The sequence below is a fragment of the Mus musculus genome, chromosome 2 (assembly GCF_000001635.26).
Source record: "Mus musculus strain C57BL/6J chromosome 2, GRCm38.p6 C57BL/6J".
In the NCBI taxonomy this organism is placed as follows: domain Eukaryota; kingdom Metazoa; phylum Chordata; class Mammalia; order Rodentia; family Muridae; genus Mus; species Mus musculus.
The window spans coordinates 6,350,139-6,377,416 of NC_000068.7; the positions used below are offsets into that span (position 1 = coordinate 6,350,139).

Below are 27,278 nucleotides of genomic sequence, written 5' to 3' on the forward strand. Positions count from 1 at the left end.
CATTGTCTTTTATTGCTGTGAAAGACACTCTGACAGGCAAATCATGGAAAGAATCTGATAGGGCGGGCTTACCATTCAGAGCTTTAGTCATCGTCATCCTGGCCCGAAGCATAACAGGTGGAGCGCAGGCAGACATGGCACTGGAGAGGTAGCTGAGAGTTCTCCATCTGAATCTGCAGGCAGCAGGAAGAGACCGAGCCACTCGGCCTGGCTTAGCTTCTGAAACCTCAAAGCCTTTCTCCCACTTCCTCCAACAAAACCATACCTAATCCAAGGCCACATCGATGAATAGTGCCACTCCCTAAGAGCCTACAACCTTCAGCCACTACCCTCAGGTTCTGGTGACTCCAGCCATAAAAATTTTGCTAGGTTATGAATCATAGTATAAGTATCTGGGTTTCCGGGTGGTCTTGGACGACTCCTGTTAAAGAGTCCTTCAGGTTGAGAAACATTCTTTAGAAGAAAATTACTGGTACCAGTTTGATATTTTTCTTTTTCTGCTCACTCCATATGTACATGCAAGTGCGTGCGTGTGTGTGTGTGTGTGTGTGTGTGTGTGTGCAGGTGCATGTGTGTTGGGGTCCTTGTATATTGTACCTTCTATGCTTACTTATTCTTGTACAGTTAGCATTTCCTGTGACATTTCTGTAGAACAGAGGCCCTTAGTCTTTACCTAATGTTAGGATCATTTGAAGGGGAGTTTTTCAAATGTTCTTGGTAGTTAGTGTGTTGTGGTGACGATTTTCATTTCAAATCAAAACTAAGCCAGTGGGGTGAGATAATGCAACTGATATTTATGGAAAAATGAATTCTGTATTCTTTTCATCAAACGTGTTTTTTGAGAGGAGAATGTACCATCTATCCCTTCAGGGCTGTGGAAGGAAGACTATTGGAGGGGGCAGACCTTTCAGGGCTGGCTGGGCAAGCTACTCAGGGGTAAAATGTCTGCTCAATCATTTCTTGGCCTTGGGTTTGATCTCCAAGAGGGAGGGAGGGAAGGTTGGCTAGTGTTCATCTTTGTTTCCAGAAGAAGGCGCTGGGTATTCCATGCCTATTATCTGTCCAAAACTGCCCTGGGGAATGAGGTGCTAGGTAGAGGGAGTTGATTTCATTTGTTTCTATCTAGTCTTGGAAGGGATTTACTTAAAAGGCCACATTTAATTAAAGGTGCTTTGACCTTTCTGAATGTATCAGCCTCCAACTCCCCCTACTTCCTATTGACGACCTTCTAGCCTGGACCCAGCCTAGGGCCTTGTGCTCGAAACAGTCTACCCCGAGATCTATCGGCAACTATCGGTGGCTGCCTTGTGCTTTCTTTTCATTACAACCATTTCCTGCTGTCATAGGTGTGTAGTGCTGTCTTCTCAGAGTTAACACCAGATGGTGGTCATGTCATGAGTGGATATATGTGCACATGCTGAGGCTATTTCACAGAAGAGCTGAAAACTTTGCTGTGGATCCTAAAGCTATGCAGTTTTACAGAGGATCAGAGAAAGATGTATGTATGTATGTATGTATGTATGTATGTATGTATGTATTTAACCAACCCACCTTGTGGATTCATTGTGTGCCTCAGTTGAAGAATGGAAAACAAGTCAGTCATCAGCTGTCTATCTGAGGACAAAGGAGCTGCCTCGGATTCTTGCTGGGATCCATTACTTTATGATGTTAAAAATATCAAAAGGATACATAGGAAGGAGAGGGAACCGTGAGAGTTGGTGATGCAGCTAGAGGGGATGGATTGCGGGTGTGGAGTGACTTTAATAAATACAACCTTTAGCACTGTTAACCCGGATGCCTCCCTCCCGCCTCCTTAGTTACTGTAGGTTCACTCTGAGAAGGGCAGTGTAAGAAATGGAATGTGAGCACAGGTATTAAATATTCATTGAGTATTGCTGCAGTCTTGCCGTTGAAACCATTCCGTAGCAAAGCAATGATTTTGCTTGTTTGAATTCTCTGGTTCATTCCTCTGTAGTTGAGACCAGTGGATCTGTAGACTGTGGAGAATTTCTGTGTGTGTGTGAACTTAGACTTGTATTCATGTACTGAGAATTCAGAGGTGTTAGGAGGAGGGGAGGGGAGGGAAGAAAGAGAGGAGGGAGGGAGAGGAAATTATAGGGTATTTTTGAGGCTCTGTATCTTTTATGCAAATCTGGGAGGTTGGAGTTAGCAAGATAGATTTTATTTTTATCTACATTTTCCGATTCAATATAAGGTTTTTGAGAAATTGGAAGAAAGTATTAAAGCTTTGACGGTACAAGGCATTTTGGTTTTACTTAAAAATTTGCACATAGCATTTGTGCTGCGGTTTGAGAATTCATAGCTTAGACCTGGTTTTTCTTGTGGCTTTTGCGAGAGAGTGCTGTTTGCTGTGCTTAGTGATTTACAGATTCCTCAGTTTGGTGTGTAAGTGGTTTGGTTTTGGGGATGGCATTCTCACATACGCTGAAGTCTCAGGAAGCCGAGCTTTGCGTTGTTTTCTGTTAGCTGCCCCCAGGCTTCTTCATAGCTAGCTAGGCAAAGCGTCCTTTGCCCTGAAGTTGAACTGTGCTTGTGCTGGGCGGCAGACAGCAGAAATGCCTTAAGCTCCTGATGATGAAACCTGTTGCATCGCTAGTGGGAGCAGCTGGAGCCTCTGGCTTGCTAACTAGCAATGATTCAAGTCTTGCAGCTTGTAAAGGAGCTGGTGACACCGTCCAGGCAGAAGGCAGCCACAGCGAAGGAAGGTAGGAGCGAGCGAGCGTCCGTCTGCAGAGTGAACGGCAGAGCAGGGCACTCTGAGGCACTTAGATAAGGATCGAGCTGAAGGACAGCTATGCATATTCTGATTTCACGCGTGCTTTTACATTCCTGCTTTATTACAGTGTCTGAAAAGGACCAGGTATCGTGGCACGGCATGATTGCTAGCGTGCTCAGGATCCCGTTCTAAGCACAAAATTGGAAACATATTATTTTATTACAAGGTACAGAGGCCAAGGGGGAAGTTATTACACTCTGCGGTGACAGTGTTTTCACATCGCAGAGAGCCTCTTCTTGCATTAGGGGTGTTGGGGGTAGACAGATCATTACCGTAATCCTCTTAATCTTAAAATATAATCACAGCAGAGTTAGAAGGGGCAAGCTAGAGGTCTGCTTGTGATAGGGCAGAAGTAGGGGTTCTTATGTCTGTGAGTAGCTGATAAAATAATGGGAATAAATTAAGAACTTGGTCTGTCTTAGTCAGCAGCCACTGTTTCCTGCTTAAGATTATATGCTTCTTCACTGGTTATATGTAAATGAGTCAGGTACTTAGAGCACATGCCTGAGATATATAGAATATAGTAAATTACTTTAAATTGCATGCCTGACTTACCTGTCTTAAAATGAGTGAATCACCTCTGCTTAGAAGAAGTACATGCCTGCTTTTGCTTTTCGAATGTTTGGAGTAGTAACTTTTAAAGTGATAGCCAGGGATGGGTTTTCAGCCTCTGCAGGCCATCAGGCGATGACTGGCTCTTTCACTCATTTAATCTGTGGGTCGCATGGATAAGTTAGTCGACTCCCAGGTAGGCCTACAGGGCTTCATGAGGCTGTACTCTGTATTAGAACATTCTATTTTTATAGACTTGGCTAGTGAAACTATACCTCAGATGATGCTAAATGCAGACTTTAAAATATTTTAACATGGCAGATTTAGCATTTGAAAATAAAGATTATGAGACTGCAAATATCCCAAGTAAACGGATTTTCAACAACACTGTAAAGTGATACTGTGATATGCAGTTCTCTCATATACAGAACAGTAGAACTAAAAACATAGCTCATGGGCATTGTCTGACTACTTGTCTTACTGTAAAGCGTGATATTTACATGATCAAACATAATTGCATCTCAGAGGCAGAGAAGCAGTCAGTGTTTCCATTGGAATGTGATGGTGTTATTTAGGGTCCTGTGTAATTATCTACTTCCTGTTTCCTGCTTTCTTTTTTCTTTTTGAAGTAGAACATGTTCCTTTAAATGGTAGGATTTTAATAATAAAGCACTAGAAAATTTTTACTACGTTTACTATTTCAGGAGAATATAATTAATGTACTCTCAATCTGTTTGAAAATGTCAGATTCATAATTTGACCTTTACACTCAGAACTTTTGGTTGGAAAGTTCCTCCTAGTTTTTATGTTTCTAATTACAATTACTTGGGATATACCTAGGACAGAGGATCATACTGGTTGTCATCGTCGGCTTCTTCTTCTTCCTCTTCCTCTTCTCTTTTTTTTCTTTTTACATCTTTAAAGATTTATTATTTTGTGTATATAGGTTTTTTGCCTGCATGCATTTTTGTGTACCATGCATATCTGGTACCCGAGGAGGTGGTAAGCTTCCATGTAGGTGCTGGAAACGACCCCCCCACCCCCCGCAAGAACATATGTTTTTTAACCACTGAGCCAGTTCTCTAACCCTAATACTGTTTTTCTTGTCTTTGAAAGTATGTCTGTGTATCTCCTAAGTACCAGGAAATACCATATGAATATAGAAAGAATACTGCCAAAAGCTATGTCATGTTAAGGTGACTCTAGCTTTTGTTTTCAGATAGGGATTTGGTGCAGGTAGAATTTTCTCTATCTGGGAAAGAAAGTTTATAAAACAATTTTCTGTTTTTGGTTTTGTTTTGTTTTGGGTTTTGTTTTGTTTTGTTTTTTGTTTTTTTTTTTGGCTTTTTCAAGACAGGATTTCTCTGTGTAGCCCTGGCTGTCCTGGAACTCACTCTGTAGACCAGGCTGGCCTCAAACTCAGAAATTCGCCTGCCTCTGTTGGGCTGCTGTGCTGGGATTAAAGGCGTGCGCCACCACCGCCTGGCAACAATTTTCTTCTGAGAAGTTTTTTTAGACCTTTTCTAATTGTGTTAATTACACCATTAATACTTATTACTTTTATTCCTTTGCAAAATACTGTTGTATTTTCTCATTTAAATGAAATGATTGTTTGAAAAGACTTATTTTGATTATTTTTAAAATATGTGTGGAGCTAGAGAGATGGCTCAGTGGTGAAGAGCACTGACTGCTTTTCCAGAGGGCCTGAGGTTGATCTCCAGCAACCACATGGTGGCTCACAGCCATCTGTAATGGGATCTGATGTCCTCTTCTGGTGTGCCTGAAGACAGTGACAGTGTGCTCATATAAAATAAATAAATAAATCTTTAAAAAAAGATGTTTACGTGTGTGTGTGTGTGTGTGTGTGTGTGTGTGTGTGTATGTATGTATGTATGTATCTGTGTGGGTGTGTGCACATGAGTATGTATGTGTGTGTGTATCTGTGTGGGTGTGTGCACATGAGTATGTATGTGTGTGTGTATCTGTGTGGGTGTGTGCACATGAGTATGTATGTGTGTGTGTATCTGTGTGGGTGTGTGCATATGAGTAAGTACAGATGCTCTTGGAGAGAAGAAGAGCATCAGGTCACCTGCAACTGGACTTACAGGCAGGTGGAATTGTGAGCTGCCAGACATGGGTGCTGGGATCTGAACTCAGGTCCTCTGTAAGAGCAGAAGGTACTCTTAGTGAGTCGGCAGCTTTCTAGCTAGCTATTTTTAAAATAATGCAGATCAGTGGTTCTCACCCTTCCTAATTCTTTGATCCTTTAATATACTTCCTCATGTTGTGGTGACCTCCAACCGTAGAATTATTGATGCTGCTACTCAATAACTGTAATTTTGCTGCTGTTATGGACTGTAATGTAAATATATGATATGCAGCCCCTGAGAAAGGGTCATTTGACCCCCAAAGGGGTCTTGGCCCAAGGTTGAGAACTGCTGATGTAAATAACTTAAAGACAATGTAAAATATAGGGGAGGAACACACACACACACACACACACACACACACACACACACATTAAATATCTTAAAATGTTTAAAATGACACTTCTTTTAATGTAATGTGAATGAGTAATACAAAGTAAAAGTAGTATTTTTAAATACTGTGCTCACATTAACATTAGTAAATAAGATAATAAATAAATAAATAAATAAATAAATAAAAAAGGAGTGTATTATTGCCCGACTGTCTCTGACTCTCCAGTTCCTGAATTATGACACAGAGATGTATTTATTTATTATAGGTCAGGCCTTAGCTTATGCTATTTCCCAGCTAGCTCATATACCTTAAATAACCTGTTTATTTAGTCACTCAGTTCTGCCATGTGGATTGTTAGTTACCTCTCCTTCAGACTTGGTCCCAGAGTTTCCATCTCTCCCCGGAAGTCCTAGCTGCCCTCTCCTGCTTTCTGTACGCCATTTTGCTCTTCATTAAACCAACCAGAAGGTGATGGAGAAGATGCTTACAGAACACCGAGGCTGGCAATGCTTCACAAAAATAACCCTGCCTATACCGAGATCTCTGCGGGATAGCGCTCAGCATCTGAGTAATACAAAGACAGTCTTTACACAGCGCACAGGAGATTATCCCAACGGTTTTGAAGACGTTGTACTAGAATATCAAAGTTGAGGATGAAATAATTATAATAAATGGTTTGTGAAGTTTTCATTGTCAGTTTTCTTTGGTACAGGATTGTAAACAGACTTCCAGCCTGCTAGGGAGTGGCTAGAGTATCTTGGGCAAAGAAAGAGTTTTACAGTTCAGTGACTAGTGAGCTACAATCCTTAGGACAGACAGTCTTAACTGAGGACTTGTAGTCAGAGTAACTTAGCGGGCGGGGTGTTCTGATGCGCAGCCTTCAGGGACAGGGGAGAACAGTGTAGCCTTGTGAAACAGGGACGTGGAAGGAGTAAGCAATTCTTTAGTATGTTCAACAGCAAATAAACCACCACAGCTTCCTCTGGATGCTTAGCCTGCATCTGCTTCTGGGCCGCCGCAGCACAGCCGGTAGTGTCCTTACTGTTGAGCAGACTGAACGGTCAAACCGGCATACTGTTCAGTTGTACATTAAAGATGAGAACTGGGGCTCTGGGTGTCCAGGGGCTGCCTCCTCGTTAAAACCTCACAGTTAAACACCCAAAGGTTTAACATCCTTGAGAATAGTACATCTTTCTCTAACTTGTCAAACAGAGATGTGCTAAATGTGATCGAACCTGAATGATTCAGACTCTTCATTTCTTTCCAAAAAACATGTTTGTAAAATTTTAACATAAAAACTTATAAACATTTTATAAGGAAGCAAGGCAGTGAGTAATGTTCTTTCTTTCTTTCTTTTTTTTTTTTTTTTTTTCCTTTTTTTGAGACAGGGTCTCTCTGTGTAGCCCTGGCTGTCCTGGAACTCACTTTGTAGACCAGGCTGGCTTTGAACTCAGAAATCCGCCTGCCTCTGCTGGGCTGCTGTGCTGGGATTAAAGGCGTGCGCCACCACGCCCGACTGTAACATTCTTTCATGATCTCTACTTCCGTTCCTGCGTTGAGTTCCTGCCTTGAGTTCCTGCATTGGCTTTTCCCAATGGTGGACCTCTTAAGCCAAATAAGCCCTTTCCTGTCCCAAGCTGGATTTGGCTGGTGTTATCTATCATAGCAACAGAAAGCAAAGTAGGACACAGGCTAAATATGTTTATCTTTGCAAACATCAGTTCTTTTGATGAAAACTTTTGTTGATGCAGAAAACCCATGGCTTTCACCTTACGGGGGATAAGAGATAGTTTATTCTGAAGCCGTTTTGAATAATCATGGGGGAACAAGAATTAACCCACATTCCATGTCCCAGTGTGGAAGCAGTGTTATATGTCATGGCGTTTTATAGTTTTTCAGAACAAAGAAATTGATAACTCAAGGCAAGTTTAAAATATTTGGTAGGTATATCAAAGAGGTGGGGGAAGTGTTTCTGAAAGTCTCAGATGCTATCTGATGGCATTCTTAGCTTTTATAAGCCAATTCCTGGTAGAGGGCTGGGAGAGTTTGCCTTTGAGATGTTCTGCTCTGCTATGTGATAGCCTTCTTTGATCTGGAATGTGAGTGCTGTTGTTCCAATTGCAGCAGCCGTGATGTGAACTGTGAGGATGGAAGCAGTGCAGTTGGGGATAGAGAAACCCGGGCTTCTGGGCGCCAGCGGCCCCACAGCACGTGCATCAACCCTACATCTATCATCATAGAATTCTAAGTGATTTGGTATCTAATGTGGTAAAGACTAAGACAAGAAGTAAAGGTGTCACTTAAATATATAAAGCCTTTTAATGATACAGCTTTCTTTTGTGATGATATTGACATTTTTAATAAGGAGAAACACAAATATGATCATTGCAATGTGGTGGTGGGAAAATGGATGATCTGTGGTCTTGTTTTGTCATCGTGTGGCTTCATGGAAATCTGTGAATGTCTGTTTTCCAAGATCTCACATTGCTCTTAGTGTACAGAGCTTATACACCTCTTAATCTACTTTGTTTCCGAAAATAGCTTTTTTTTTTTGTTTTTGCAGTACCTTTTAGGCAACACTAGCAGTCCCTAATGCTCACTTGACTGTTTGCTTTTTGCACACACACTCATATGTATATAAAGTGAATAAATATTTCTTTGTCGTCTCAGAAAGTTAGGTTCTTGTGTAAATCTGAGTCATTTTGGGGAATTTCATGGTTCACTGCTGAGTGCTGCAGTTATGCGAGTGATTACAACAGGAAAGACCTCATAGGAGCCCAATCTCTAGACAGACAGGGCACCTGGATTTGTGTGCGTCAGGTTCTGAACAGTAAGGGTGACGCTGGGGACTGACTCCAAGAGTGTTGTGAGCGCTGAGTGGGACGTAATACTGGAAGACTGGCTGGGTCAGGCTGATACCCTGCAAGGATGACCTCTGGCCTGTCCTTAGTGTTTTGTTGAGCTCGTTACTGTTGCTTCACCGTTGTGTATGTTATGCCGGTCTCTTAGGTGGCTGATGGGTCTCCTGGTCAGCGGTTAGATACATTTCTGTGACAGCCTCTGTGGTGATTTGAGTAAGAATGGCCCTGTAGACTCATATCTGAATGGTTATGGAGTGCCATTAGGTGTGGCTTTGTTGGAGGATGTGTGTCACTGGGGGGTGTACTTTGGGGTTTCAAATGCCCAAGGCAGGCACAGTATCTGTCTTCTTCCTGCTGCCTGCTGATCGGGATGTAGAACTCCAGCTACCTCTCCAGTGCTGCTCCATAGCATAGCATACCTCCATGCTTCCCACCGCGATGAACCTGTAGGGCAGCTCAGTTAAATGCTGTCCTTTCTTAAGAGTTGCTATGGTCACAGTGTCTGTTCACAGCAGTAGAAACCCTAACTACCTAAGATAGTGCCCGTTTACTTGTATTTTGAAAACTCAAGGCAAAGCGATTTGTTTTTAAATTTAGAAATAGAACATTTGAAGTCAGAATTGTGTGTATTTTTAGGCAAAGTTAATTGATAAAAAGTTTTATCAAGGCTGTATTCAGGAGATATATTTAGTTCAGATCATATGAGCTTTTCTTTTTCTCAGAAAAATATTATCTCAGAGTCCTGAGCCTTTTATTGGCTCATTGGCTCATGTGCCATTGCGTAGACCATGGTAGAGAGCCATGGCTTAGAACTCTTTGCTTTTTCAAGGGCTACCTTTGAATTGATTACATGCTTCAATTGAGTGTGAGGGATGACCTGAAAGACTTCCTCTCGCTAGACGAACAGCATGATTCACTGGGCAGTCATGCGAGTTCCCCATGTGGCAGCCACTAGCCGCATGTGGTTATTTGAATAATTAAAATTAACTAAGACAAACGTGTGTCAGTCTCTCAGTTACATTGCACTCCACACGTGTCAGTAACTACAGTGGAGTCCGCTGACAGTGCAGAGTCGCTGGTTTCACTGCCTGTCTGGGTTTGCCTTTCAGACTTAGTGCTTACAAGGCCATGTGCCCTTGGGCAGGCTACTCAGGTTCTGGGTACTCTCTAGTTTCTTCACGGTGAAAAGGGGACAGATGTTCTTATAAGATTATTAACTCTAGAGAAAGTGAGTCAATATTTGTTAAGTGCTTAGAGCAGCACCTGGCATGCAGTAAAAAAAATGTTAAATAGGCAAATGTATCGACATTCAGATGAAAGAAAAGCTAAGTGTGGTTTTTATTTTCACATTTGTCATAGTTTAGAATACTATTTCTGTCCATGCTTTAAGCATTTCCTGTGTGCATCCCAACTTCTGGACAGAGAGCATGCCTTTGTTAGCCTGCGCCTTGCTGTTGCTGGCTTTCTACCATCCACATGTAGTCTGTTATGGGTTTTAGCTCATCGCTGCCTCTGCTTGAAGATATTTAATGCTCATGGAGCCCTCCTCTCCTCTTTAGACAGTGTGTAAACCCCCTCAGAATGTGCATTTTACTTATGCACATAGAAGTGTTCAGTGTGTGCTTGTTGAATAGAAGAACCATTCGGGTTTGAAAGGTAACCAGTATTTCTATTGATATCAAAAGTTACATATGTTCAAGTACTTTCTGAAGTGACAGGAACCCAAACCCATTCCACCATCTCTGATGGCATCTCCAAATGTGCTCTAAGCGGATCTCTGCTTCTGTCCGTGTGTCTCAGTGGAGAGGGCCCAGCCAGATCATTTCTGATTACTACCATTCACCTCCCGACAATACCATGACCCTCACCACCTTCTGGATGGCGCTTTCATACAGGATTCTGGTCCTGGCATCTCACTTCTTTAAATTATCTTCTGTGTTTTTGCTGATTGTTGTCAAACATTTACCTGTGAATGGAACACAGACACAGTCAATATCAGAAATGTGTGCCACTTAATGTAGCAAGTGAGGTTTGGTTGTTGGTTATTGAATCCACGTGGGAAAGAAGCCCATAAAACAGATTTGTAGACTGATGTTTGCCTATGGTGTATGACATGGCATGTCAACTTATTAGTATAGCACTGTGTATGTAACAGTGTTGATAGCTGCCTTGAGCTCACGTATATGAACAGGCACAGTGTGTGTACTCCCTTACATTCTGTTGCGGGAGAGTAGATTACGGCAAGATTGCAAGCACACACCGGATGTGTGGTTTGCACATGAAGACCCTTGAGCCTTAGAGACACTGAGGCACTGACTGTATCTCTGCTCTCGGGTTTTGTAAGGGCAGGCGGAGTAGAAAATAGTTGCGCACTGAGGAGCAGAGATTAGCTCCATTCGGAATGATTTTGAGTAGCTTTTTGAACACATGTCCAATAACTACCTTATAGCATGTATGTTTATAGTATCTTTTTTAAAGTACTGCTTTTTATTAAGCCGCGACTGAGTTTTGGCAAGAGTAAATTTGAAGAGAAGGCAGTGATCCATGCCTGAGCTTGCCTGGTGTTTACTTCTCTTCAGTTTACGATCAGTGATGAGTACACATACAAGTAACAGATAATTGGCAAATGTAATCAGTGGCCTAAGTACTGGGAGTGTTCAATTCTTAGCATTATTTTATGACTGAAACACAGTGCCCAGAAGACGTTATGAACATTCTCCAGAGAGTAATTTGGGTTGCAGTGAGTTATTTTATTTAGATTGGTGCTATGAATGACTGTTTGTTTGTACCACTAGCATAATATAATTTAAATGCCATTTAAATGTGCTGAAGCATCTTCATTCAAGTGACTTGTTACCCTTTGCAAATGGGCTGCCGGAGCATGGCTCTCGCCCACGTGGCAGACACCAATGCAGTGATTAATAAAGGTCGTCTACGCAGTCACGGAGAGCTTCTCGTGACTGTTACCTGTACATCTGCTGGTTTCATCTCGACAGCTCCCAGAAACATGAACAAATTATGGATGCTGGGTCTTAAAAGTATGGCGTAGATCAGTGTAAAGGATTTCTTAAGAATGTTTGAATGCTCCTTAAAATTTTAAATACTTTTGTGAAGGTCCTTGTCTTTCTGAAACATGCATAAACCAGACTGTCAGTGAAGCAGTCTATTGGGGCAGTGGCTCTGGCAGGCCCCGCTTCCTGCTGACCTCTCTCTCCGTGTTCTCGTGTGTGCTGATTTCCACAAGAAACCCGAAATGGGAGGTTTGGAGTCTGACTGAAGAAGTAAAGGCTACACACCTTCGTGTAGCCAGTTCCTGTGCTCTGAAGAGTTGTCTGTGGACTGAGAGAACTAGGTGCAGATTGGGTAGAGACAGCAGAGGCCTAGAGAAGAAGCGCACATGGCTTTCACTGCCTGAGAAGATGCTTGCTGTCGTGAGTCTGCGCACAGAGTTGAGTGTTGGAATTGCATGTAGAACAAGAGGCCTAACGTCCCGTGAAGAGCCCAGGCTGTACAGGTTGCTGGACTCAGTAGGGCGGTTACAGAGGCTCTAAGTAACCAACTCGTTCCCATGCAGTCTTTGCCAGTGGTGGGCGAGCTGCCGTGTTTGCATCCTAGGTCTAAAAGTCCTCAGAAGAAAAAGGAAAAACAAACAAACCCATCTAGAGTAGGTGAGCCTGGTCTGAGGGAAGCAAGCGCTTTCTCTTAAACCACCCACCACCGCGTGCAAAGGCGCTGCTAGGGAAACTGCCTGTTGTTATTATTATTATTTTAATTTTTAAATCTTGCAGGATTTTTGTTAAAAAGATATGGGTTTTATTTGCAGAGAAATAATGTGAATATCAGATAGGAACCTGCAGTGTTTGACAATTCAGGTACACACTAATGAAGTGTCTTTTCCCTGAGACTGGCCATAGTTAAAAAATGTGAATGAAGTTTGGTGTCATTGTATGTTATGGGTAAGAGAACAAGTTGGTAAACTTTAATTTTTTTTATTTTAAGCTTATTTACTGTGTATGCGGGAGTGAGTGCAGGTGTGCAGGTACCACAGTGAGCGTGTGGCTATTAGAGGGTACTTGTTTAGGAGTTGGCATCTTCCTTCCACCTTGCTTGGGCAGGACCCTTCTTGTGTTTGCAGTCCCTCGGTGCTCCAGGCTAGCCGGTCCTTGAGTTTCTGGCCAGCTCTCCATCTCTCTTCTTTCCCCGTGTTACTTACTGCTGGGACAGCAGGTGCTTCCCAGTCATCCGGCTTTTTAAAGGGCTCTAGGGGTCAAACTCGAGCCATCAGGCTTGCGCGGCAAGCACCTTGACACCCCAGCCGTCTCCCTCGCTCCTGGTAAACTTCTTTCTTTTAGTATTTATTTATTTCATCTGGATTCCGACTTCTAGTCTGTGGTTCAGCGTTGTAAAGAGGTAATATTCTTGTGTGCGTACAGCACGGCCCGAGCCCTTCCCGGAGTCTGGTTTCAGTCACTCCACCACTAGGAGAGATGTTTATGCCCTTCAGCACACCGCACAGTGAAGGGAAGTCATGCAGACGGACAGACCTGGAGGAGGAAGTGTGGACTGCTTTGAGAAACTGAAAAGTCGTAAAGCAGCGTGGATAGTGTGATTCTTCGCATGACTTCCTTCATGTGAATATGCTTACATGCTTGCTATGCATGTGTGACTGTGATATGGCTGTGTATCTGCTTGGAATGTACAGAGGAGAAGTTTTAAAAACACCTTTAATATTGGGGAGCAGGGTTGAGAAAGGAGGAAAGGAGAGGAGTGAGATTGTACTTTATTTTTAATTAAAAAAATTGAGATCAGAAATGGATTAAAATATTTCTCTCTTTCCTATCTTCCCTCCAAGCCGTCCCCTATAGCCCCCCTCTTTGCTTTTCTTTTTAGACCTAATTGTTATTGAATGTATATAACTATATAAATATACATCTATTTTCCCGACTATAGACTGTTCAGTCCGTCTAATGCTACCTGTCTGGATGTTTTTAGGGCCGACTGTTTGGCCCTAGACAACCAGCTGGTGTGCCCACCCCTGGGGAGGAACATCTTCGTTCCCAGCTTTCCTCGGGTGCCTGTGTTGTGTGCACGCTTCAGCCCCCCCCCCCCCCAGCTTTTCTCAATCCAGTCTGCACATTCATGGATATCATTTTTGTTCAGCTCACATTCATATTGGGCAGACTTTATGGGTGTGGCTTTCGGCACTACTAGGAGACACAGGCTCACAGCGCACTCCCTGATCCTTTAGCAATACTGTCTTTTCTCCTGCAACCACACCCCCATCCCTGAGTCTTAGGCAAGGGAGTGTTTTGTAGCTAGATCCATTGGACTTGGACTCTGCAACTCTGCATATTGATTACTTGTGGTTTTCAGAAGTGGTTTTCATCTGTTGCAAAGAGAAGTTTCCCTGACAGGTGTGCATGCACACACGTGTGTGTGTGTGTGTGTGTGTGTGTGTGTTTGCGCACATGGGGCCGTGCCCACGTGTGCGTGTATGTGTGTGTGTAGACTACACTTACCAGTGGGTATAAGGACAAATGTGTATATTTCCACTGCAAAGGAAATGTTCTTTTATTTTTTAATTAAATTGTGTTAGCAGTTGAACTAAATATGTCATCTGGATAATTATAAAATATCTCCTAATATTAGGCAAAAATAAGTTAAACTTAAATATAGATACTGTACTTTGAACATTGACAACAACAACAACAAAAACAACAAACAAGCAAACAAAAACCTTTAAGAGATCAGTCCTCATGCTTGCCCTGCTTTGTAGCAGATACAGAGGCTGAGATTTTAAACTATAGCTTAAGTATGATACTTCCCTTGTCTAGGGTTAAATGACAGGATGTATTTACACCAAGTTGGCTGAAGTGAACCGGTGCAGTGATCCCTAGGAGCAAGGGTTGTTGGGGGAAGAGGCACACTGACTGGGACTTGACTTTTTAGGTCCAGGGTAGAGGGGGTGGCATTGAGGTCCCAGGGCCAGACTGCCATGGATACTGTGACACGTTGAGATTTATATTACAAGTGTCAGATACAGACACCCAGAAAACCACGAGGAGTGAGCTCGCTGTCAGGGCAGGCCCCTCAATTTCTTTATCTGCAAGTATTTTTTCCTTCAGTTTTGAGGGATTTTCTCAGAATTAATGAAATGTTAAATTGCTAATAATTTTCTTTTAGTACTTTAAGGTTTTGTTTCACTGTCTTTTTTCGTAGTTTTCTTTAAGTGTTCCCCTCCCCTATTGAAAGCACGTCTGGCCTTTTCTCTGGCTGCTTTTAAAGATTTCTTCTTGGCCCTTTAATTTGTGCAAGTTTTTCTCCCCAGGTGTCTGGAGTTTTTAATATTGATGTGTTTGATATTTGTGTTGTCCTGAGGTTTCTGTTACTTCTTCAAAAACTGCATCTCTGCTTGTCTTCCTTTCCTGGGGTCTAACAATAAGTGTGCTGTGTGTACGTATGTATAAGTGTGCTGTGTGTACGTATGTATAAGTGTGTTGTGTGTATGTATGTATAAGTGTGCTGTGTGTATGTATGTATACGTGTGTTGTGTGTATGTATGTATAAGTGTGCTGTGTGTATGTATGTATACGTGTGTTGTGTGTACGTATGTATAAGTGTGCTGTGTGTACGTATGTATACGTGTGCTGTGTGTACGTATGTATAAGTGTGCTGTGTGTACGTATGTATAAGCGTGTTGTGTGTATGTATGTATAAGTGTGTTGTGTGTATGTATGTATAAGTGTGTTGTGTGTACGTATGTATACGTGTGTTGTGTGTACGTATGTATACGTGTGCTGTGTGTATGTATGTATAAGTGTGCTGTGTGTATGTATGTATAAGTGTGCTGTGTGTATGTATAAGTGTGCTGTGTGTATGCATGTATAAGTGTGCTGTGTGTATGTATAAGTGTGCTGTGTGTATGTGTAAGTGTGCTGTGTGTATGTATGTATGTATAAGTGTGCTGTTTCCTGAAGTCTCAAATATCGCCTGTACTCTTCCGTCCCTTTCCTTTCTCTTCTTATATATACAGTTTCACATCTGTCAAAAGAGTTGATCGTCTCTCCAGTTGCATCTAATTTGATGTCAAATTGAGTTTTAATTGCAGTGATGGTACCAAATCTGGTTCTGATAACAAATCTCTTAGCTGGTGTTGGTCTTTCTTTCCCTCACTTCCCTCTCCTTTCCTTCCCTTTCCTTTCCTTCCTCCTTCCTTGATCGACAGACATGGATTTGTGCTCTTCTGTGAGTAACAAGTGGATGTAGCTCTCATAACATTGGTTTTTTTGAGTGAGTTATCTATTGTTTCTGGTATTCTTGTCCGCATCACATCTCCTTAAGTCTCATACAAGGAAACATGGAAATTCAGGTTAGTGAGAGAAATGATACCTAAGCTTTAGATCCAAGTGTTGGTTATTACTGACAAGTTATATGGGACACACCTACCATAATCTCCGAAAATTCTACTTGTCAATTATGATATCTTTGCCTTGGAAAACAAAATTTTTCTTTGAATTCAATAAGTGTTTGAGTTCTACGGCCAGAATATGGTTGTAGGTTTATATAATACTAAGAAAAACAAAAAATCCAAGGGATGACTGAAAGGAACCCAGAGAGTTACCCGTGCAGGTATGAAGGGAAGGCGTTAAAATGGCACTAGCTTTGAGTCTAAAGCTTGGGCTGCTAACGCTGTGCTAGTGAGGGGAGCAGCTCGTGTTTATGAATTGTATGCAGTGATGCAGGCTCTGTTAGCCCAGGCTTATTCTTATCCAAGAGAACATCAGTGAACTTCGGCGAGCCTGTGGTTGCAGCTGGCTGTACAGGATATAAAATCCCACAGACACTCTCCAAAGGCAGCACTGGACGGAATGGTCTTTAAACCACACTGTTGTTACCACGTGGCAAAACTATGGCCGTGCTGAGGACAGCACTTGAGCACACAGCAGTAGCATTGGCCTCTTCTGAGGACAGTGAGGATCACATCACAGGTTATGGAAGTTTCTGCTTACAATTTTGCCGTACACTCAAGGGTGACTCATTCTGAGTCACGCTTAAATTCACTGTCATTCAAAACTCTTTTTATTCCAGTTCCCCGTTTTATTTCTCCACAGTGAATAGATTCATTGTACAAAGTCTGACTCTGCTGAACATAGTCTTTGTTCCTTTTAATTGGCACACACACACACACACACACACACACACACACACACACACATATATATATATGCCATGCTTGTAAGTACATTAGAAATCTTTACACACAGTGTCTTGCATTTTGCTGTTTAGTCACAGCAGGGAATGTAGTCTAGTCAGAGCTGGTAGTGTGTGAGAGCAGTGAGACGAGAGAGTCGACTCCTGTAATGGAATGAGCGTGTAAGTGCGCACTATTTACTTTAGTGGAGATGTGCATCCCTTACATAAGGACTGAACTAAATTTAATTGTAGCCAGTTAGCGTCTATTCTAGGAAGTACAGCCGGGCTGATCCTATCTCAGTTTAGTAAAGTAATCATGCTGGCACAGCTATTTCAAAAAACCATTTGATTAAATAAAGTTTCAGAAAGGAATGTGAACACTTCTCAGACTGATGAGATCTGAATTAAGATCCTGCATGTATATATAGACTTAACATGGTGTGGTGTAGACATTCAGTGACTTTTGCTAGGCTGCTTACAGACATTTAACGCATAGTTAATTGGCTAGGACTTGGCATCAGAGGGGCCAGAATTTGACCCTTAGGAGCCATGTAATGTTGGACCGCCAACCTCTCAAGTCTCACCTGTGTTGTCAGGATGTGACAAGTCACTCTGTAACCTAACAGTCGGGTGTCAGGGTCCTACTCCAGGCACTAGTCAGACTAGAGATAGTGTGGTGCCCAGGAGCAGTGAAAACAGTCAGGGACACAGCAGAGTGGTAGCGAGTCCAGGATTATCTGTGAAGAGACCTGGGTGTCAGACAACAGACATGAAGAAGCTGCTGCTAGCTTGAGACTGGAGAAGTAATGGAGTCAGCTGTAAGAGAATTTCCCAAGGAACCGTAGGCGCCTGGATCCCAGGCATGGAGGGAAATCGCCATATGGACCATCGCTTTAGTAAAACCTCAGGGAAGCAAATGGCCTCCAAAGTAAGTGGCCGAAGCAGGGCAGTGAAAACAGGGAAGGCGTGAACTGCACGCAGAGCTGACCCCAGATGACCTTTGTACTGCTCATCTTTATTAAATTCTGTGGCCTGCGTAACAGTCTAGAAGTGGCAGATTACAAGATAAAGTCTTGAAAATATGAAGTTCGGGTATAGTAAAATGCTCAGTGAGTGTCAGGAACTTTTTTTTCAGTTTGCTATAAAATGTATATAAGTTTCTTCCATCTGAAGTACAACTTGATGAATTTTGATAATTTATATAGTCACGTAATCACTATCACTTCCTGATACAGAAAAATGTCATCAAGAACCTGAACATTCCTGCTTTCTTGTGAGTGTACTCTGACAGCCGTTGGCACCCACGGCTGCACATTCTGGCACTGTAATTTTGTGTTCTTGAGAATTTCCTCTGGCTGGGCTTACACTCTGAGGTCCTTGGTTGGAAGCTGGTGTCAATCTATGCTACCGATACTTCTCTTCCTCTGCTGAGTAGCATTCCAAAGCTTGAGTCTGCCACGGCCTGCCTACCTGTTCACCGGCTAACACTGAGAGTCATTGCCCCTAGCTTTGGACTGTATGAGCGGTCACACAATCTTTATAAATATGTATTTCCATTTCTTTGGGATAACTACTTGGCAACAAGGTGCTGGGAAGTGTGGCAGAGTTTACCGTTAACATCTCTGTTTCCTCTCTCTGTACAGTGGCTGGGTCACTCTGGACTTCAGTCCCACTGTCAGAGATGTGGGTGCTTATCACTCTGGTCGTCACTGCCTCTGTCCCTCCTTTTGACTTTATTTATGGACTGTCTCAGTGAAGTTTTGACTTTGTTTCCCTCTGATGAGTGAGTGATACTATCCTTGTATATTTCTTGGCTGTTAATATAGCTTTTTTTGTGATGTGCTGTTCAAATACAGTTTTGCCCATTAAAAAACACCAACCATCCTGGTACTTTTTAATATATGGATTGTAACAATTTTTATATGTTCTGAGTGAAAATAAGCCTTTTATCAGATGTCATATGTCTCACACATATCTTCTTCTAGTCTTTGGTTTGCTTTTTATTTTCTTTATAGTATTCCTCACAGAATAGGGGTTTTAATATTTTAGAAAGATTTATTTATATTTTATGTCTATATGCATGCTTTGCACTGTGTGCCTGGTGCCCTTAGAGGACAGAAGAGGACGAAGAATCCTCTGGAACTCGAGTGGCAGACAGTTGTCAGGCACTGTGTGGTTCCTGGGAACGCAAACCAGGTCGTCTGCAAGAGCAGCAAGCACGCTTAACCACAGACTTTCTCCAGTCCAAGGTTTTAAATTCAAAGTTATTTTTTTTTGTCAAAAATTTTTATTACTATTTGTACTTATTTCGGTTAAAAGAAAAATTTGCCTACCTCATTGCCCTAAAGATAGAAGTTTGGTAATCTTTATTCTTATATATAGACCTGTGATCTACTGCAAGCTAATTTTTGCATGCCCTGAAAAGTAATGGCCAAGTTATTTTTTCCTAATATAAATAGCCTGTTTATTCCAGAACCATTTGTTTTAATGATTGCATTTCTCCGATGAGTTATTTGTGACCTTTGAGTTGATTGTTCTCTTTTGTAGCTGTCTTTTGTCTCTCAGTAAGAACTGGGGCTTAGTTACACATGTGCAGGTCATTTTGTATTCTCACTGTAGGTGTGTGCATTAGGAGGCTGTGGGACAGTGAAGGGAATTGCTTTTCAGGGACAGTTGCAGCTGCCGAAGTATTTATTAGTAGGTAAAAGGATGGCGATGGCAATGATTGTATTTACAAGGGAAGAGAAGTGCCAGCAGTGCCAGTGCTTATCCTTAGGAAAGCGCATTGGCATCATGTTAAGAGTCAATGCTGGCTGGGCACCCTCATAGCTAGAAGAATCTGAAGAGAATCTACAGTCAGTGCTTATTTTTGTGAGAAGGAACCATAAAGGAATATACACAAAATAAAGTGGCGTTGGGAGCTGAGTTTTGCATTAATGGATGTTATTGAAGGTGGAAGAAAGTTTATGGCCATTAAGCAATGGAACAAGAAGGGCTAGGGAGGTAGCTCAGGGCTGGAGCTTAATCCCCAGAACCCACACAAAAGCCGGAGTGATGGCACTTACAATGCCAGCTCTGGGAGTGGAGAGAAGCTGACCCCTGTGGCTTAGAAGGTTTGCAAGTTCAAGGCCTGGTGAGAGACGATGTCTCTAAACCCAAGCTGGTAGGCTGCAAAAGTAACTCAGTGAGGGTGAGCCAAGTGTGGCCAGGCCTGACAGCCCAGGTTTGCTCCCCAGAGCTTCCGTGGTAGGAGAGAACCGATTATCTTCTGACGTCTACACACAGACGGTGGCACAAGTGTGCCCTGCCCTCCAGACTCATATCCACATGATAAATAACAAATGCCTTTTAACAAATTTAACAATGTTGTTAGAAGGCCTTATTACTCCTTTATTAAAAGAAAATGTTTATTAGGGGGTTTTTCAGGCATAATAAACATGAACTAATGAAACAATTTTTTTCACACACACACACACACACACACACACACACACACACACACACTTGCTCGAGATAAAGCATGAATATGAAATTTAGATTTACACAGATCTTTACAGGGTAGAATCATGGACCATAATGGAAACGCTTTAATTAAAAAAGATTCCATATCAGGTGCTGTAGTGAGATGGAGAAAATTGATAAAAGAACTGAGAGATTTTAATTACGTCAGTGCTAATATATATAATAATTACCCTGCCAAGAACTGGAGAGCAAGTGATGCTTGTAGATGCAGGAAAGTCTTAGTACTGATCTCACTTGAGCCTCTTCCTGGGTCTCACGTGGGACTTGGAGAGTGAAGGAGAACTGAACTTAATGCCATGTGTTGAGCAGTGTGAGGACAAACTGTCAGAGGTTTGTACTTATAGGGCTGCCATGTGATTAGTTTTGGACTAAAAGGAAGACATTTCTACTCATAGCTGGAACATTCCAAGCTGGAATGGGCTGAGCTGTGAGCTTGAGAGATAGATCTTCTAGGGACATCATTCATGTCGAGTTGAGCTTTACGGACTAGTCCTTTAAATTTAAAACAACAACAAACCAGGCCAAAACCAAACTAAAACAACAAAACCCTTTTGCTTCCTTAGATAAGGCCATAGTCAATGGCATCAGGCAGTCATGGCCTTAAGACTTTGGTAATAAGTACCTTGTGTTTACAGCGTACTTAAAAACTTTCAGATGCTTCCATGACTCTGACTACATGTGAGCTTCACAGGAATTTTATGAGCTGGGCAAGATTATTATTTTATAATTAATAGGCAGTTGTAGCTTAATGAGTGGATTCCAACTGTCTGTGTTCAGATCTTGCTATGTCACCTGCTGTGTGAGACATGGAAACTTGAGAGTGTGTTCTTTCCCTCATGTGTAACTTAATAATAATTGTGACTACAGTAGAGGGTTAGTTAATATGAGATAGAATGCTTGGAAATACGCATAGAGTGTTATAGCGTGCTTCAAACACTACCTGGTGCACACTGGGCAGTAACGGTTCATTCACCTGACATCTGTTCTTAAGCTGTGCCTTTCCCAGGCTGAGATCAGTTTGCAGCAGGGAAGTTACTGAGAGTTTTGTTGAACTGGACAAAAGCTAAATAAAAAATGGAGTAAAAAAAATTGGAGATTAATTTTCTGAAATAGAAATGGTTTGGTAAATGAACCAGTCAGACTGTTTAGACTTCAGAAGAGCTGAAGTTAGCAAATGTTTACTGATATTTATGCATTCCATACATAATTCCACAGGAAAGCCCTTTCTACAGCATGTTGTAATAGAAGATAACCACATTTTCCAAAAGATTTGTAGTGCTTGATAGCATTTAAAGGAAATAACTTCACTTTCTGTTGGCATTCCTGTGTACTTGCCATGTGCAGACGTTGTGCGCTTCTGATTTCAGGAGAAAGTGGGCCAGACTTCAGGCATGGCCTGTGAGAAACATCAGTGACTGATGTTCGTAATGTTGAAATGGCAAAGAGTGTTCACACTGAAGTTTTGTTCCAATTTTAAATAAGCTCCTTTTCAATTAAGTTTTGCCCCACATGATTGTATTGTGTGTTTTGAAAGCAGCCCTTGCCCTTTATTGCTGATAAAACCTTATGGTAGGTAAGCCATCCCTTAGGGGAAGGGCACATTTGTTGGTTTCTAAGCATCCTGAGCACAGGCACCTTGCCTTCCATACAAGGGAGTCTGTGAAATTTTCAACCTTGGATTGTTACTTATAAACTGAAGGGCACCACTAGATTGACGATTAAAACAGTCCCTTAGAGGCTAGGGAGATGGCTCAGTTGGTATAATGCTTGCTGTGCAAGCATGAGGACTTGTCTTCAGATCTCCAACACCCACAATCCCAGCAAATCAGGAAGCAGACAGCAAGACACTAATCTATCTAGTCAAATTGGAGAACTCCAGTGAGAGACCCTGTCTCAAAAAAATAAAGGGACAAGTGACTGAGGAAGACACCGGATGTTGGTTTCTGGCCTCCACAGGCAGTGCATACGTGCTTACATGCATGCACACAATCAAATACACACACACATACACACAGAGTTAGTTATAATAGTTGTAATTATCCACTATTAACAAGGGTAGCAATATTTGTTTGTAAGCAAGTTTATTAAAGGCTTTTGTATATATTCCTTGCCAACCTTGAAAAGCAGTGTTTTGTTTTTTTTTGTTTTTTGTTTTTTTGTTTTCTTTTCATGGCAAAACTTTGGTTGATTGGCAAGATCAGTACCATGTATAAAGTAGTTTAAAGGAGAAATCTTTCCCAACGCTCTAACGGCACTTACTAAAACATAGTAAGTGAAATTTCCAAAGACATCTACTTCAGAACAACGCTGATTTGTTTAGGTTACATAAATTGACCAGGAGCTTTATAATATAATCAGTTACTTGGCTTATATACTTTGGTTTGAAATATTGGATCCAGCCCTTGATAGCATAGTTCATTGTCCTGTCAGCATTTGTGTGACCTTTATATCTTCCATTTTGTTCACTGAGGTAATTGAGTATGTTTCTCTGGGCCTTTTCTTCTGTTCACATATCGAGGAGATGTGAGACTTACTCTCACTTTTAACCCCTGTTCATTACATCCCTATTCCTTCCTGAATGGCCTGGTAGAGCAGGGACTATTGCTTGGTTTTCTTTTGATCTCAGAAGAGAAGTCATAGCCACAGCCTTGGCCATCACGTTTCTCTTCATTCACATCATTGCAAGCCAGCACTGAGGTGGCCATCAGTGAAGCAAAGGACTCTGCATTTCCATGGTCACTGACTCTCTCGTTCAGGTGATGAACTCCTGCCATTATTGTAAGGCTTTGTCACACGTTGCTTTGTAGGTGAGCGACTTTGCTGTTAGCTTATCAAGGGGCAGCATTTATCGTCTCAGTTCCTCAGGAGGTTGTGATCTTTTGCAGGGCCTGTGTTTTTAATCCATCTTTGTATTTGTGGTCGTTAGAGACAGCAATAAATGGTGCTCATAATACTTGAACTGCTAAATGATGTTTTAGAAACTTTAACCACTCATTTCCCAAGTGTGGGCTCCTCTTTTGTATTCTTTACTGGTTTTTCGTTCTTGTGTAGCAGGCTGCTAGTGACTGTTTGTGGAATTTTTAGGTATTCATAAAGATAGGAAAGGATTATTTTGATTACTGTAGTTGACTTCCTTCTTTCCTTCCTTCCTTCCTTCCTTCCTTCCTTCTTTTCAAGTCGTTTTATAGCTTTCTGGATAAAGCCTCATAAAAATTTTGAGAAAGTTTATTTTTTATTTAGCATACTTGTTAAAAAGCTTAAAATGTGTTTGTAAAAAAAAAATTTTTTTTGTTTTTTTTTGAGACAAGGTTTTTCTGTGTAGCCCTGGCTATCCTGGAACTCACTCTATAGACCAGGCTGGCCTCAGACTCAGAAATCTGCCTGCCTCTGCCTCCCAAGTGCTGGGATAAAAAATTTTAAAAATATAAATTAGAATGTCAACGTGATATTTTTATACTTTATTTTTAGGTGTTTAGTATACATGTGTGGTATAGGCTTGTGTGCATATACATATAGGACCAGATGCTAATGTTCATGTCAGGTATCCTCCATCATTCTCTACTATTGCTGTTTGTTTCTCCTTTTTTTTTTTTTTTTTTTTTTTTTCCTTTTTCTTGAGACAGTGAGCCAAGTGTCCCACTGAACTTGGGGATTGCTGATTTGGCTAGAATGGCTGACCAATAAGCTCCAGTGCTTCTCCTGGCTTCGCCCGGCCCAGAGAAGAGTCTGTTGTTCCCAACGTCTACATGTATAGCAAGCCAAGCACTTTATGCCCGAGCCTAAACTCTTTGTATTTCTAAAGCCGTGCTTTGTAACCGATGGCTGGAGGCGTTCAGGCTTTACAGTGCCGCGGGGCTAGGGTCAGGGATAGGGTTGCGCTTGCGTTTTTGCTTTGCTCAGGAGACTGTTATGCGCATGCGTTAGCAGCTCCGTGTATCCTCAGAGTCTGCACTGTTTGTGCTGTCATTTTGTTATGTTGATGACTTATTGTAGGTGCTGGAGAAATTTGATTTCATATAAAAAATTTGAAGCAAAATTCTGGGGAGATCCATGATTTATGACTTGTATAGATCGACTCTAGAGAGCTCATGCTATATTGCCTTAGTAAATCAAATTACTCAGAGGGGCTGGGGAGACAGCTCGGAGCGTTCATTCTTTCTGTGGACTTGGGTTTGGTTCACAGCATGCACACAGCAGTGTGTAACTGTCTCTAACTTGAGTTTTCAGGGGATCTCTTGATGTTCTCAGGCATGCAGAGCATGTAGCATGGACATACATGTAGGTAAGACATTCATATACATGAAATAAATGTTTCTTTTTTTTTTTAATTACTGAGGCTAATGCATTTTTTTTGTTTTGTTTAGTTTTTGTTGGTAATCCTCACCCCCATCCCCACCCCCACTGCCATCTCCACAGCTTTCTGTCCTGTGATAGTCAAGAAAAACAAAGCTACATTGGCAGGGACTAGCATAGCTAGGCAGTGAGGCTGACTTGCTAGGTCAGTGATTGGGTTTTCTAGTCACAGTGTCTCAGGAAAATACCCATTGATACATACTACCTCTAGGAGTTGCTGCACAGCTGGAATTGATAAATATAAAATCTTCAGATATCAAGGATGTGATGAGCACCAGAGACCTCATCTCTGTACTGTCAGCAGAAGGAAGGGAAGTGACAGAATTGAGGAAAAACCAACAAGTAGAGAATGAGGGAAAGCTGTTCAACTGAGGAGTGAGTTTAAGGCCAGAGAAAATGTCACACAGAGCTGAGGGGTCCTCAGACCTCCTACCCCCACAGCTGGAGCCATTTCTCTTGCCCATTCTTTCCAGGCATCGTCCTCAGGAGTCCAGGGCTTTGTCCTTCCCTACAGGCGCGGCTCTGCCTCCTCTGGCTGCCGTGGGCAGGTTTCCTCACTCATGGCCCACATACAAGGGTTACAACTAGATAAATTGTAGCTATTTTAAAAGTTATTTTTCAAAATTTGTCTCAGGATTAAAGTACTGGCAACTTTATTCCCATCCTGCTGGTGCCCAACAAAAATTCCTCTGTCTCAATGTGATAAGTGGGTGCATGCATGTAAATAAATGTGGTTTAAAAAAGTCTTAAGATGGACAGTGGTGGCACATGCCTTTAATCCCAGAACTTGGGAGGCAGAGGCAGGGCGGATTTCTGAGTTTGAGGCCAGCCTGGTCTACCGAGTGAGTTCCAGGATAGCCAGAGCTATACAGAGAAACCCTGTCTCGAAAAAATAAAATAAAATAAAGTAAAATAAAAAAATAAAAAGTCTTAAAATGCCCAAATAAGGACTTGTTACATTGAAGATATAGTGTCATGTACACTGTACAACAGTTCAGGCTTCTTACAGGAAGTTGTGAACTACTCATGTGTAAGTTAAGAGTTTGTCCAGGCCAACTCTAGTTTTACTTATGTGTTTGTGTAAGGGGATACATATGTATGAGAGTGTGCATGTTCATACCTGTGCATGTGGAAGCTATAGGTTAGCCTTGAGAGTATATATTTCAGGAGCCATCCACCTTGTTTTTTGAGACAGCCTCACTGGAACTTAGGACCTAGGGTCTGCCGTTCTAGCGCTGGCGTGAGCTGGGGTGACTACAAGCACACGCCCGGTGCAGCTGCTTTTTTTATGTGGGTTTCATGCTTGGAGGACAATCACTTTACCAACTGAGCCACAACTCTGCTCCTGCTCTACTTTTAATTTATTCATACTGATATTCAAAGTGATACCAAAGTTGGGTTTAAGCGGATGCTGTCTGAAGCAGCTGTGCCTTCACTGAGGCAGGGACAGTCAGCTCACGCCCTGCCCTCAAGCTTTGTGGAGGATACTGAGTTTGCTTTACGAAACTGTCTTTGTTGGGAAATACTGAAGTCTTTGTATAATATTCACATACCATAATTTGCCAGTGGTAGATATGTTAAAAATACTGCCTTTAAAGTTTGATCTTTAGAATTAAGTTTTTGCTCCAAAGAGTGTATGTGCTATATAGATATATAAAAGAGATTGGAAAGAATTGAACAAAATTACTGTAGAACTGACTTCTGTTAACTGGAGTATAAATTAGAGACAGGATATTGGGTACAAAAGCCCTTTGTGGGCGCTTTTTTTTTCCTGCCCATCAACTTGCAGTTGGAAGCTAGTAAGATATTTTTTAAAAATAAAGCTTTATTGTACTTAATGGTACATGCAGTAATACCAAACTACTTCAGTTTAACTCTTGAAGAAACTTGCATACTTGTTTATAATAAGCAGCTTCTACAAAAGTCCATCTTGTATCCTTAAAACACGTTAGCACTTTATAATGATTCCAGTGAAGGGAAACCACTTCAGCACCACGCACCTTAGAGTGTAGCGAGTCAGCATGCCGAGGAATCACGGCAGCGTCTCCTCTTACGTGGGGAGGATAGTTGCTTGTAGAAACACAACCAGAGCCTATTGCTTTGAGACTGTGGAAATCCACCAGCCCACTTCCTGGCTCCTGGGCGCTGTTTTCTTGGTGGCATATCCTTTATTTACTGGGATGTGTTCTCATGTCTCTTTACCTTCTGTGGTGCTGTGCCTTGATACACATGTTGAGCTTGGGGCTCCATGCTAACATAGTGTAAGACAAGTAGCTTTACCTCCAAGTCTCACTTTCTCATTTGAAATGTACAGTTGAGAGTTTCTGGAGCATGTAACTGGCAGTGGGGGCTGTGGCCTGAGCACGGTGGAGCTGTGTCATCTGACAGGTAGTGAGGCCCAGTTTACATGGGAGCTGATCCGAGAAGCTGCTCTTCACCAGGCCTTGCTCGCTCTGCAGCTTTATTTACCCTCCTCTGTCTCCTGAACGCAAGCGTATTTCCTTGGCTCTTGCCCTTAT

The 27,278-nt window shown here is 42.0% G+C and overlaps 1 protein-coding gene across 6 annotated transcripts in view; it reads left to right on the forward strand.

Moving 5' to 3' along the window:
- Usp6nl (USP6 N-terminal like) overlaps positions 1-27,278 on the forward strand; it is a 125,540-nt gene that overhangs the window by 27,382 nt on the left and 70,880 nt on the right. The window contains exon 1 of one of the 6 annotated variants that reach the window (NM_181399.3): positions 2,598-2,726. The exons of the other annotated variants lie outside the window; for them this stretch is intronic. Coding sequence (NP_852064.2) covers positions 2,654-2,726 — 73 coding nt within the window. The 5' untranslated portion in view covers positions 2,598-2,653. Of the gene's footprint in view, positions 1-2,597; positions 2,727-27,278 lie in introns of those variants that run through there. 6 annotated transcript variants of the gene reach the window in all.